The sequence below is a fragment of the Solanum tuberosum genome, unplaced genomic scaffold (assembly GCF_000226075.1).
Source record: "Solanum tuberosum cultivar DM 1-3 516 R44 unplaced genomic scaffold, SolTub_3.0 scf00092, whole genome shotgun sequence".
Taxonomy (NCBI): Eukaryota; Viridiplantae; Streptophyta; class Magnoliopsida; order Solanales; family Solanaceae; genus Solanum; species Solanum tuberosum.
Genome location: NW_006239019.1, coordinates 971,095 through 983,345, shown reverse-complemented (window position 1 = coordinate 983,345; position 12,251 = coordinate 971,095). Strand labels below are relative to the sequence as shown.

The 12,251-nt window shown below is 34.8% G+C and overlaps 1 protein-coding gene and 1 pseudogene across 1 annotated transcript; one reads left to right on the top strand and one right to left on the bottom strand.

Moving 5' to 3' along the window:
* The first annotated feature begins 235 nt into the window (after positions 1–235).
* Positions 236–4,403, top strand: LOC102587157 (putative calcium-transporting ATPase 13, plasma membrane-type). Its single transcript, XM_006347696.2, has 3 exons — positions 236–1,723; positions 1,886–2,439; positions 2,647–4,403. The coding sequence occupies exons 1-3, from the start codon at positions 790–792 to the stop codon at positions 4,288–4,290; spliced, it is 3,132 nt and encodes a 1,043-aa protein (XP_006347758.1). The 5' UTR covers positions 236–789; the 3' UTR covers positions 4,291–4,403.
* A 3,589-nt stretch (positions 4,404–7,992) lies between these two features.
* On the bottom strand, positions 7,993–11,784 carry LOC102585374 (perakine reductase-like; annotated as a pseudogene).
* Between the last annotated feature and the right edge of the window lie 467 nt (positions 11,785–12,251).

Sequence of the window (12,251 nt, the reverse complement as noted above, 5' to 3'; positions counted from 1 at the left end):
AAAAAAAATATTTAAGTTTGTTTTTAAAAAATGTTTTCAATTTCAAAAATTATTTTCTACTCTAGTAAAAATAAAAGATATTTCTCAAAAATATTTTTCATTCATAAATCAAACACTAAAAATCTTTTCCGAAAAATATTTTCTAATCACCAACCAAACATGAAAAAATAAGTCAAAAATCAACTTGTTTTCCAGGAAAACATTTTCTAGGAAAACATTTTCCTTCATACCAAACACACCCTACAACATGACTGCTACTTGTAGGGCAAGATTTTCGACCTGAGAGTTTAAGTTTTATGCCTTGTCGGTTTAAATAACACTTACACAAACAATCAAATCACTTATTCGATAACTATAGCGAACTTTCTTGGTAATCTAATAAAAAATTAACTAAATTGCTATTACATGCTAATTCTCAAGTGTGTACAATTTTAATTCTCAAGTAAAATTCCAAAATTCTTGCTCCTTCACTATCTTGGTAGACGCAATATATTTACGGTAAAAACCTATCCACACCCGATGTCAACCCCAAATCGATGAATGAATGAATGACATATATCTTAATTTATGGAAAAAGGATCGATGCTTTCTCACGTAAAACACAAGCACTGGGTATCAACATTCAACACACTATTGCATGGAATATGTAAGTGAACTTCTTCACATTTTCCTCAATAGTTACAGCGCATTGATTATACGGAGTACCAGGTATCACGGAAAGAAATACTGTAAAATTCATTGTGAGCATCCTGGAAATTGCATGGAACTTTCTTTTTTCCTAGGTTATTTATGCAACTAATTCACACAAGAATGCAACTCAGCAAATTTCAATATTTACCAGCAGTAAAAAAGAGAAGAAAGAAACATATAGTACTATTGTTTTTGTGCAAAGAAATCCTAATGGCTATACACACATCCGAACACAGTGATACCATAATGTTTTTAAGCAATGAAAGGGACAGTTACCTTGGAAAACCTCACAAGAGGCTGCAGTTGGTTTTTAGAGCCATATATTTTGTGGCTTTCTTGAACAAGAAAAGGATTGATAGGAACACACTAGTCCTTTCCCAGTTGGTGCGTGATCCGTCCTACATTATCGACATTGAAAGCATCAATGATCATGAGAAACAACTTTTTCATGGCATTAACAAAGAAGCACTTGCCAAGTTGGTCAGAGAGAAAGACTTCAATGGCCTCCTTCAATTTGGAGGAGTGCTACAAGTCGTAGTAATTCTTGGATCGGACCAGAAAGAAGGTATAAGAATGCATGAGAATGGAGTAGAACAAAGGAAGGTAACTTTTGGTTCCAACATTTATGACAAGCCACAAGCCAAGAGTTTCTTGAGTTTTGTAGTTGAAGGTTTCAATGACACCACCATTATCATTCTTCTGGTATGTGCTGTTTTGTCCCTTGGCTTTGGGATTAAACAGCATGGACCTAAGGAAGGGTGGTATGATGGCGGAAGTATCATCATTGCAGTTATTCTTGTCCTTGCAGTCTCTTCTATCAGTAACTTCAAACAAAGCAGACAGTTTCTGAACCTTTTGGAAGAGAGTAAAGATATAAAAGTGGAAGTAATGAGAGAAGGACGTAGACAGGAAGTATCGATCTTTGATATTGTTGTGGGCGATGTTGTGTGTCTCAAAATTGGAGATCAAATTCCAGCCGATGGACTCTTCTTGGATGGCCACTCACTGCAAGTAGATGAGTCCAGCATGACAGGTAAATAGAGACAGACCTAGATATCATTTTCAGTATAAACAATATATATAAAAGAAGAGACGCCAAAAAGTAGTATAAAAGTTCAGTTTTGAACCTATATTTTAAAGAACTCAGAATTTTGAAGTCATTAAATATATATATATTTTGGATCTACTTCTGCAGGTGAAAGTGATCACGTTCAAATCAACAAGACACAAAACCCATTTTTGGTCTGCGGAACAAAGGTAATGGATGGATATGGACACATGCTTGTCACGTCGGTAGGTGCAAACAATGCATGGGGTCAAATGATGTGCACAATAACTGATGACAAGAATGAACAAACGCCACTGCAAATTCGGTTAAATAAACTTACTAAATATATTGGAAATGTTGGTCTGTTAGTGGCTTTTCTTGTTCTAGTCACCTTAATGATCCGTTACTTCACGGGACATACTGAAAATGAAAGTGGACAGAAGGAGTTTGTAGGTAGCAAAACCAAAGCAGATGATATAATGAATTCCTTGATTCGTATAATTGCGGCAGCCGTAACCATCATAGTGGTTGCAATTCCAGAAGGTTTGCCATTGGCTGTCACGCTAACTTTGGCATACTCTATGAGAAGAATGATGCTCGATCATGCAATGGTCCGCAAGCTATCTGCCTGTGAGACAATGGGATCAGCAACCACAATCTGCACAGACAAAACTGGCACTCTCACCTTAAACCAGATGCAGGTGCGTAACTCAAGGCGGATGCAGCCTAGTTTACTGGGTTCAACTGAACCCACAAGTTTCAATATGGAGCATAAATATATGTTGAAAATTAGTTGTAAACTTTCAACAAATATTAAATTCTAAACCCGTACTTTTAAAATTGCAATGAAACAGTAAGAACTTTAACATAGAACTCATTAAATATAAATTCTGAATTCACCTTTGCAGGTAACTGAATTTTTCTTGGGAACAGAAATGATTATGACAACATCACAGCTAGCACCTGATGTTGTTCAATTGCTACAAGAGGCTGCTTGCTTGAATACTACTGGTGATGTTTATACAACACCTTCAGGTCCTCCAGAAATCTGTGGAGGCCCTACCGAGAAAGCGATTCTATCATGGGCCCTGACCAGTTTACTAGTGAACTTTAATGAATTAAAGCAAAAGTATCAAATCCTCCATGTTGAAGTTTTCAATTCACAAAAGAAAAGAAGTGGGGTACTAGTAACAAAAAATAGTACAGGAAAAGTTCACACACATTGGAAAGGTGCTGCTGAGATGATTCTAGCTATGTGCTCCACTTATTACGTAAAAAGTGGAAAAATTGCACCTATAGATCATGAAGAAAGAAAAGAACTTGACTTGAAAATTGAATATATGGCAAGCAAAAGCTTGCGATGTATTGCATTTGCTTACAAAGAAAGCAATGCAGAAAATCAAGCTCTTGAAGAAACTGAACTAACCTTACTGGGTCTGGTGGGTCTAAAGGACCCATGTAGGCCTGGTGTTAAAGGGGCAGTAGAATCTTGCAGGGCTGCTGGTGTTAGCATCAAAATGATTACTGGGGACAATGTGTTTACAGCTAAATCAATAGCTTTTGAATGTGGAATACTCCAACCAGGTGAAGACCTGAACATTGCAGTTATTGAAGGACCAGCATTCAGGAATTATTCACAAGAAGAGAGAATGGAGATTGTTGAAAAAATACGAGTGATGGCAAGGTCTTCACCATTTGACAAGCTTTTGATGGTTGAATGCTTGAAGCAGAAAGGCCATGTTGTAGCGGTAACAGGCGATGGAACAAATGATGCTCCTGCCTTAAAAGCAGCAGATATTGGACTTTCCATGGGGATCCAAGGCACAGAAGTCGCAAAGGAGAGCTCCGATATAGTTATCTTGGACGACAATTTCACTACAGTGGTCACAGTCTTGAAGTGGGGAAGGTGTGTATATAATAACATTCAAAAGTTTATTCAATTTCAACTCACAGTAAATGTTGCTGCCCTTGTTATCAACTTTGTTGCTGCTGCTTCATCTGGAGAAGTCCCTCTGACAGCAGTCCAACTTCTGTGGGTCAATCTCATAATGGATACTCTGGGGGCCTTAGCTTTGGCAACTGAACGACCCAGTTGCGATCTAATGAACAAGAAACCAGTTGGACGAACTAAACCACTGATAACTGGAGTGATGTGGAGGAATCTCCTTGCTCAAGCCTTGTATCAGGTAACGGTGCTATTGATCCTGCAGTTCAAAGGAAGTGCCATATTTCATGTGAATAAGAAGGTAAAAGACACCTTGATATTCAATACTTTCGTTCTGTGTCAAGTTTTTAACGAGTTCAATGCAAGGAATTTGGAGAAGAAAAACATATTCCGTGGAATACTGAAGAATAGACTATTTGTTGGGATAGTGGGAGTGACAATAGTTCTCCAGGTAATTATGGTTGAATTCCTGAAGAAGTTTGCTGATACTGAAAGGCTGAACTGGACGCAATGGGCTGCATGCATAGGGATTTCATCATTGTCATGGCCTATCGGTTGGATTATAAAGTGCATTCCTGTATCCAAAAATGACGACTTCGACCACTAAAGTTGTAGCAAAAGACACAGGAATCTTCAAGTAGCTCCTCTTTTCTTTTTGTCGTGTCCAATCTTAACATTATAATAGGTTAAATAGCCTGTCCTCTCTTTTGTTTTTTTTAATTTAAGCTTTTCTTTCTTCATTTCTAATTTTACTTCATTGCAACTTAAATTTATCCACATGCCAAGTTTCGGTAAAAGTGAAAAGACGGAAAATGCTAGGAAACTTACCAAATCTTCTCTTAAAATAAGACTAAAGATAACAGAAAATTCTAGCACATATAACAATTGGCTCTAGGGTCCACAATGTAAACTTTCCTAGGCTCACAAAAGTTTTTCCATGGATAAAATATACTAGGATTTAGAAGACTCTTGCTATCCAAAAGTTGACAAGAGTTTCTCAAAGTCAAAAACAACGAAGATATGCTAATGCTTGTGGAGCACATTTGATTTTCCACAAGAGGTTTTAGCTTAAAAATGAGACATTGCAGTAGTTTCTTCCATAACTTCATGTAATATGGAAACTAAGAGTAGCTAAAGGTATTCAACAATCAAAGAGATCCTAGACATAGAAAGTTCAATTGGATATTTTGGAAGATATATTAATAATTTGTTTGACTTAGAAAGTTTGCAGTGATATAAGAAAATGTGACACATAGAATTATAGGTATTCTATGATTACGTAGTGTTGTTGTAGCACCTCTTTCATCTCAGTCATCCTTCTTAATTTATTAATTTTTTTACTTTCAAAAAAGAAAAGTTAAGAAGGATCACTCATGAGATGGAGGAGTTACTACGAGAACACTATGTGATAGGATTACCAATGCACAAGATTTTGCACAAGTGGTGTCGGCATACTATCAGAACTCAGCTTGTATGTGGGTTTGGGTGGACTGTTCTATATTACTTGTCTCAAATTGATGTTTTTGTTTTATTTTCAAGTGGTGTCAGCTTATAATATACACACAAGCATTATTTCTAAAAAAAAACAATTATTTGCATATATACTTATTTGTGATTTTTCTCAATAAAGTGTTGTCGCATGATAGCTCTAGTAGTAGTGTGTTTCTACCATAGTCTATCAAATGAAAAACGAGTTCTATAAAATGGTTATGATGCCAGGAATTCATCTAAAAATAAACGTCAGACCTCCAAGGCCCAACATAGTCACAATATAAATCCAATATAATGCTAATGTTAAGATGAAAATGTAGACCTACAAAATTGCACAATTGTAAAAGAAATGAAAATATCTGCCAGAGGGTATAGGTAACACACACGGATGCTTAAAAGATAAAGAAAAAATTGTCTAAGATGATTGTGTCGCATCCAACATATACTTCTTGATATGTGTCTATTATGATGATAGAATTTGCTAAAATGTGACAAGGTAGGCTTAAACTTGCACAGAGTAAAACTTCTTGACCAACAATCTATCGAAAGCCACTTCTTTCTTTTATATCCCTTTGGCACAATCAAATGAGGAGCCATTTCAACGTTGCACATACGGGGATTGGAGTTTTCCATGCACTAAACCTCAATGTTATTCACACGTCCTCAATGAGACATTGAACCAAAGCTACGGGATTCGGCCAAACTCATAGCCAATACTCTCCCTCCGCCCCTGAATTTTTGGCGACACCACATAGAAAAAGGTTTCATAATCCGGATCTATAATCTTAAATCAATGCGTGCAGACTACCAATACATCCATTATTACTTCTTTTTTTAATGGTAACAAAAGCAAAGTTAGCTCTTCCTTTGTCAAATTTTTAAATCACAAGTTTCAAAATTCTTTCTTTCTTAAACTCCATGCCCAGACATACTTCATCATATAAAATGGGACGTAAAGAGTATAAAAAAGATAATCTAATTTTTTTTCAAATTATTCAAATTGAAGCTCTACATTAGTTATGCTTTGGAACTGAAATAAGGGGGAAATCACAAGAAAAAGCAGACCATGATTTATTTATTTTTAATTTTTGCGACATTCAGTAACCCTAGATTAGAAAATGTTCATTTTCCTATTAAAAGCTCCACCTACCCATAAATTTGATCCACACAAATAAGCAATTAAACAAATTGCAGAGTATACGATGAGCAGTACAATCAAAATAGTATATTGAATGAGTGGTTGAGAAGAATCGTCACCTAGGGTTTCGAAAGGCCACAATTATATATGACTGACCCCATGCTTGCTCGCTCCAAGATTGTAGGGACACAGGAATAGAAAAATATGACTAGGGATTCTTTAAGAGGGGACATACTTTGTACGGAGTGTACTTTGATTGAGATTTAACTATGGAGCACTGTACCTGCTTAATTGCAGAAAACACCATTTCTCTCAAGGAGCTTTTTTTTACCTTTCTATTTTTTCACCGGTTCAAAATAGAAAGAAGAAGATGAAAAAAAGAAAATAACAGAGCAAAACAAATTTTGGAAATTTGTTTATTACTAGCTCTTGTCAAATAATAGTGTTCCAACACTAGAATTAAGAAGCAGTAAATGATAAGAATAAGTTTGAAACTTAAATCGCCCTTATTAAATATAAGTCGTCTAAAAATTGATAAAATAAATATTAGTATTTAATAATAGAGATAAAATAGACATAATATAATAAATCCTTCATTAATTAAATAAACTGAACATGTAGTATTGGACATATAATCCTTCGGGATGACTCAGTTAGTTTGGAGGATAGTTATCCACACGGATGGTCCAAGATCGATTCCCCCTTAATGCCTTCTGAGTTGAGCCTATCGCATAAGGCTTGCCTCGTGCAAACAACTAAAAATAAATGGAGAAGTACTTCAAATATATTAGACTCTTTTAGTGTTGGATATATATATACTGTAATTTGTTTGAATAAAAATGATAAAGCCAAAAATAAATAACTTTTGAGGTGTTTGAACATTAAACTTTTTTTTCTGTCAAAATGACCTTAAAAATGTTTAACACTAGAAATAAGCTTGTTAAATTTCTTTTAAGGCAACATGTTGCCAAACTAGCAATAACACTAATTAATGTAAGGGCTTAAACATAATTTTCCCTCTCAATTATTATAAATTATTATTTTACACATTTTTTTTTTCACAACAACCTATGACAATTTAATTTGAAAATTACATAGCTAGAAATAGAGGTAGGCATGGTATAGTAACTATCAAAATCGAAATATTTAAAATCATGGTTTGAGTTTTATGATATTTGGTATGCATTTTTTACATTTTAATATTTGATATGGTATTTGATGGTTATAAAAAAAATATCAAACACCATATCAAAATATATAATTACATATAAAATTCATATATGTATGTAATTATATAATACTAGCACATATATAAAATAGTAATTAATTATTTAGATGTTGAAATTTTTATTACTTTATCTTGATTTAAATATTCGTTTTGGGTAACTTATTAAGAAAGAGAAGTGTTTGTACTTTATTTTGAATATTTTTATGTGTCAGATATTAGTATGATATAATTGACGTTTCTTGAAAAATCAAACTTATAATTCTTATTGTACAAATACATGTATGTAAAGCTTGAAGTTGATCAAACTACGATAACTGATTTACCGTACCGTAAAATATCAAATCGAATTATATTGATACGATAATAATATAATATTTTTAAAAATCGTAAACTAAAATTACCAAATCAAACTTTTAAATACTGTACCAGGTCCACTCTAGCTAGAAACTCCCTAAAGATCAAAATGATTTGCACGTTTACTCCACAAAAAATAAAAATAAAAAAGGTCAAGTTGTCAAATGGCTAACATATGCCCAAATCCCTTATAACACCTTTTTTAAAAATAAAATTTAAATCCATTGCCATATAATTCCTTTCAATAGCACAGGATTAATGATCATTTGGTTGGTGGTGGTGTAATGGAAAACTTAAATGATGTATTATAAAGACTCCCGCCAATTCTTTGCCCTGCCACTTCACTGACGGGGACTGCATCAGAAAGCTCTTTTATGTCTTCTTCTCTGAGCTTTACTGTCACGGACCGATATTATCATGAAGATTTTTTATCTTTGTTGTACCTATAATAACAGACAAGAGACTAACTCAGTATTCACAACATCATGTCTTTTAAGAGATCAAAGCACAAGTGAGTGCTACTTCTTTCTGTACAAGTACTCTTAAGATCATCTTTGTAATAGTGAAACTACGAGAAGAATTGCTTACCAGGAATAGGTACAATATCATCCCCCTTGGTGAAGGACCCATGAAATAGCAAGTTGAGCTGGAGAGCATCCATGCTTCTTGGCTATTCCTTCCATACGAAAATATATAGATTTGTTCTTTTCAAAATTCTCTCCTGTAAACCTAGGGTGTGTAGTCTGATAGAGAGTAAGCGAAACCAGAATCATAAGAGCATGAAAAATGAAATTAATACAATTTTTTTTTTTTTATAATAATAATGAAACATCAAAGAATTTAAAAGTAAAATAAACAACGGTTTGTTTTCTTACCAAAAAGCTGTTGGCGGGTAAGCTTTCAATAACTGCTTTTCCAGCAAAGAGCCCGCGTCCAACAGGGCTATATGGAACAATCCCAATTCCAAGCTCCCTAGTAGATAAGATAGAATGAGATAATTGAAAATTTCTCCAAACTATACTAACTAGTAGAAAGTTCAAATGTGTGTCCTTGTCTTTTATTTCAAGGTTCTTTTTCTAAATGTGTAATAGAGTGTAGAGAAACCTGCAAACTGGAATTATGTCATCCTCCACGTCACGTGTCCATAGAGAATACTCCTGCTGTACAGCAGTGATAGGATGAACAGCATGTGCTCTCCTTATTGTCTCTGGGTGAGCTTCAGATGCATGTGCTCTCCTTATTGTCTCCGGGTGAGCTTCAGACAGGCCAACATACTTTATTTTACCTTCTTCAACTATTTTTTTAAGTTCTCCCATCTGTAACACACCTCACCACAATAAGAAATAGTAGAGATAGAAGTGCTTCATGCGAAAAATAAAAGCAAGATTCTTGATTAGGAACGCAGGCATTCCTCCTCAAGGCATATGAACCATATATAGGCAGATCACTTACTGTTTCCTCAATGGGCACTGTTGTGTCTATACGGTGCACATAGTAGAGATCAATGTAGTCCACTTGTAGGCACTTTAAGCTAGCTTCACAGCAGGAACGAATATATTCAGGAGTTCCTTTCACTGTAATCTTAGTTGGTTCGATCTTATAAATACCGAACTTTGTTGCAAGCTGTATTGTTTCTCGAGGCAATTGCTTTAATGCCTGAAACAGTGAAAAACTTGGCTGAATTACGGACTACTTAGGAAAATCGAGCAGCTCTTTAACTGAATGGTAGTGGGCTTCTGGCATTTCATTACCCCATTTAGTACATGAACCAAAGATAAAGAACATAGTCCAAATCTTTTTCCAGTCCAACATTGCCTTGCACCTCTTTTTTTTTGGCATTAACATTTCCCTTCCATTTTCATTTACCGCCCACTTAAGATATGCTAGATGGAAAACAAAACTCTTCAACTCCGTGAATATTCTGTTGTGGAAAATATGACTTGAGCTAATACTTCTAGCAACAAGTTTGTAGAAACTTCTCTTTTTCAAATGCAACCAGTCAGTGATTAAGACTGAAAAGCAAAACAAATTCAGTAGCCTGATAGGACATTTATCTGATGAAGCATGAGAAAAGTGGCAACACTCTCATCTTATAGCTGGACCAGCTTTTTCAGGTTTTACAAAAAAGATCCTCACCATGTGTTTCATAGAGACTCTAATTATGGAGGTGGCCAGTTCACCATTAAGAAAAAATGATTCTTTGTATAATCATACCACATCATTAATGTGTTCATCAGATAGTGTAATACTAGTAGCCTCAACAAGTGATAGCTTATATGGACGCAATAGCTGAAGTTGAATTGCTACCAAGTAATGAAAAGGATTGCAATAAGATAATTTTAAACTAAACCTAGTGAAGATGAGGGGATTTCAAGTACTTTTCCCATTCATGCCTCTTCCCCACCTCCACCCTTCTCTCTTTTTAGCTGAAGGAGATAATTTTACGCATGAACATCTGAAATTGATACATACACAAGTTTATTATATCTTACATATTCACTGTTTTATCATGTTAAGATCATTCGAGAATCATCAAGCTGGAAATATAAAGAAGACCATCCTGTACTCCCCTTTCTTTGTTTTATTTATACAACATTCCATGGAAAGTGTAATGGATGTTTCTGCTAATAAAAATGCATCTTGTGATGTTCATGATTCACGCAAAACCAATTGTCTGGAGTTACCTTTCCAACCAAGTATTCATTTGCATGATCCCTGCCATAAACATCTGATGTGTCAAAAAATGTGACTCCTTTACTAAAAGCCTCCTTGATTATTGCAATCCCTTCCGCCTCAGGAACAGGAGAATTATAGACTCCGGTGAGCCCCATACAGCCGAAACCTAATTTAGAGACCTAGAAACAAAGGTTCAACATGCAGTGAATGACCATTGCATCAAATTATATGAACACTACCTTGCGAAATAAACAATTTTGCAAAAAGGAAGTAACAGCTAAAAAGCAAATTACTACATCCATTTTGGAAAGCGTATAGTGTCCTTATTAGTTCAGAGTAAAATTATCTATTAAATTCACAGGAGAAGGCCATGAAATTTAGCTTCTGATCCAAATTGCAAGTGATCACAATTTCGTTCAAACAACAAATCTAGCAACGGATCAGTGATTCAGAAGGATTCCATGGGTTTAGAATCCATGGCTTTCAGCTAAAACCATAAATAGTACACATACATATAAAGACACATATATATGCATAAAACAAGTAAAGAAAGGTGTTAGATAAGTATTTGAACTCATACTCTCAACCCATATCAGCGGCGTTGAAATCTTGGGTGGTACAATGGCAGGGTCGATCTAATGTATAACTTATGGGTTCAACTAACCCAATCACTTTGGCTCGAACCCTTTATATGTGTTAAACAATAACAACATAATCCATGCAGTTCCACAAGTGGGGTCCAAAGAGGGTGGTGTGTACGCAGTCTTATCTGTACCTAGTGAGGGTATAGAGGCAATTTTTTTATGTGTTAAAAACTCACTAAACAAATACAAATCAGTGTATAACTTATTGGTAAATCTGTACCCAATATCTTTGGTTCGAACCATTTATTTTAAAAAAGCTACTACATACACTACAGAAATAAAGTACTTTGTCATATCCTTCAGAATTCCCACAAATTAAGAACACTACCAATGTGTAAAAACCAGACGAAATCGAAGTACTCTAAAATTAAACCTACTTCCCATACAAATAGACACAATTAGAACTGACAAAATGCGACATTGTTCAAAAATGTATCATATAGCTTGAAGTTTTTACCTCAAGTCCTTGACTTCCAAGCTTTACTCTAGGCATCTCAACAGCGTCCGCCATTGCTCAAATGGGAAAAACTCTCTTTTTACTGTTTTCTTCTCTTTTGGTACTAAGATTGAGTATTGTTATGATTCTATGGAGATATATATAAACACTTTCGCGAGAAAATTAAAGGAAAGGTATCCTTCAAGTTTTGAATTAGTTATTGGTGACTATATTGACCAACAAAAGGTCAAACATACTTAAATACTAAATTAAGTTAATTGTGGACTCAATTAACATTTTTAAAACTTATAATCTTTTTAAAAATACAAAACAATCCCCCCACTAAATAAACAAACTTTCTACTCCCTCCCCCTCTATCAATCTCACGTTTCTCTTCAACTTTGCTGCAGAAAATTCTCATACTTCCCAAAAATTAAAAATTGCTTTGATTGGAACAATCAATTTCTCCGGCAACTTCAACTTCCGAGGGGAGTACTTTGAACTTTCGATTCTTCTATTCTAACCATCCAAAGGAACAACAATTTGCAGGTAAAGCTTTAATTTTTTGAAAAAAATTAGGGCTTTTTAGTTTGTTTTTTTT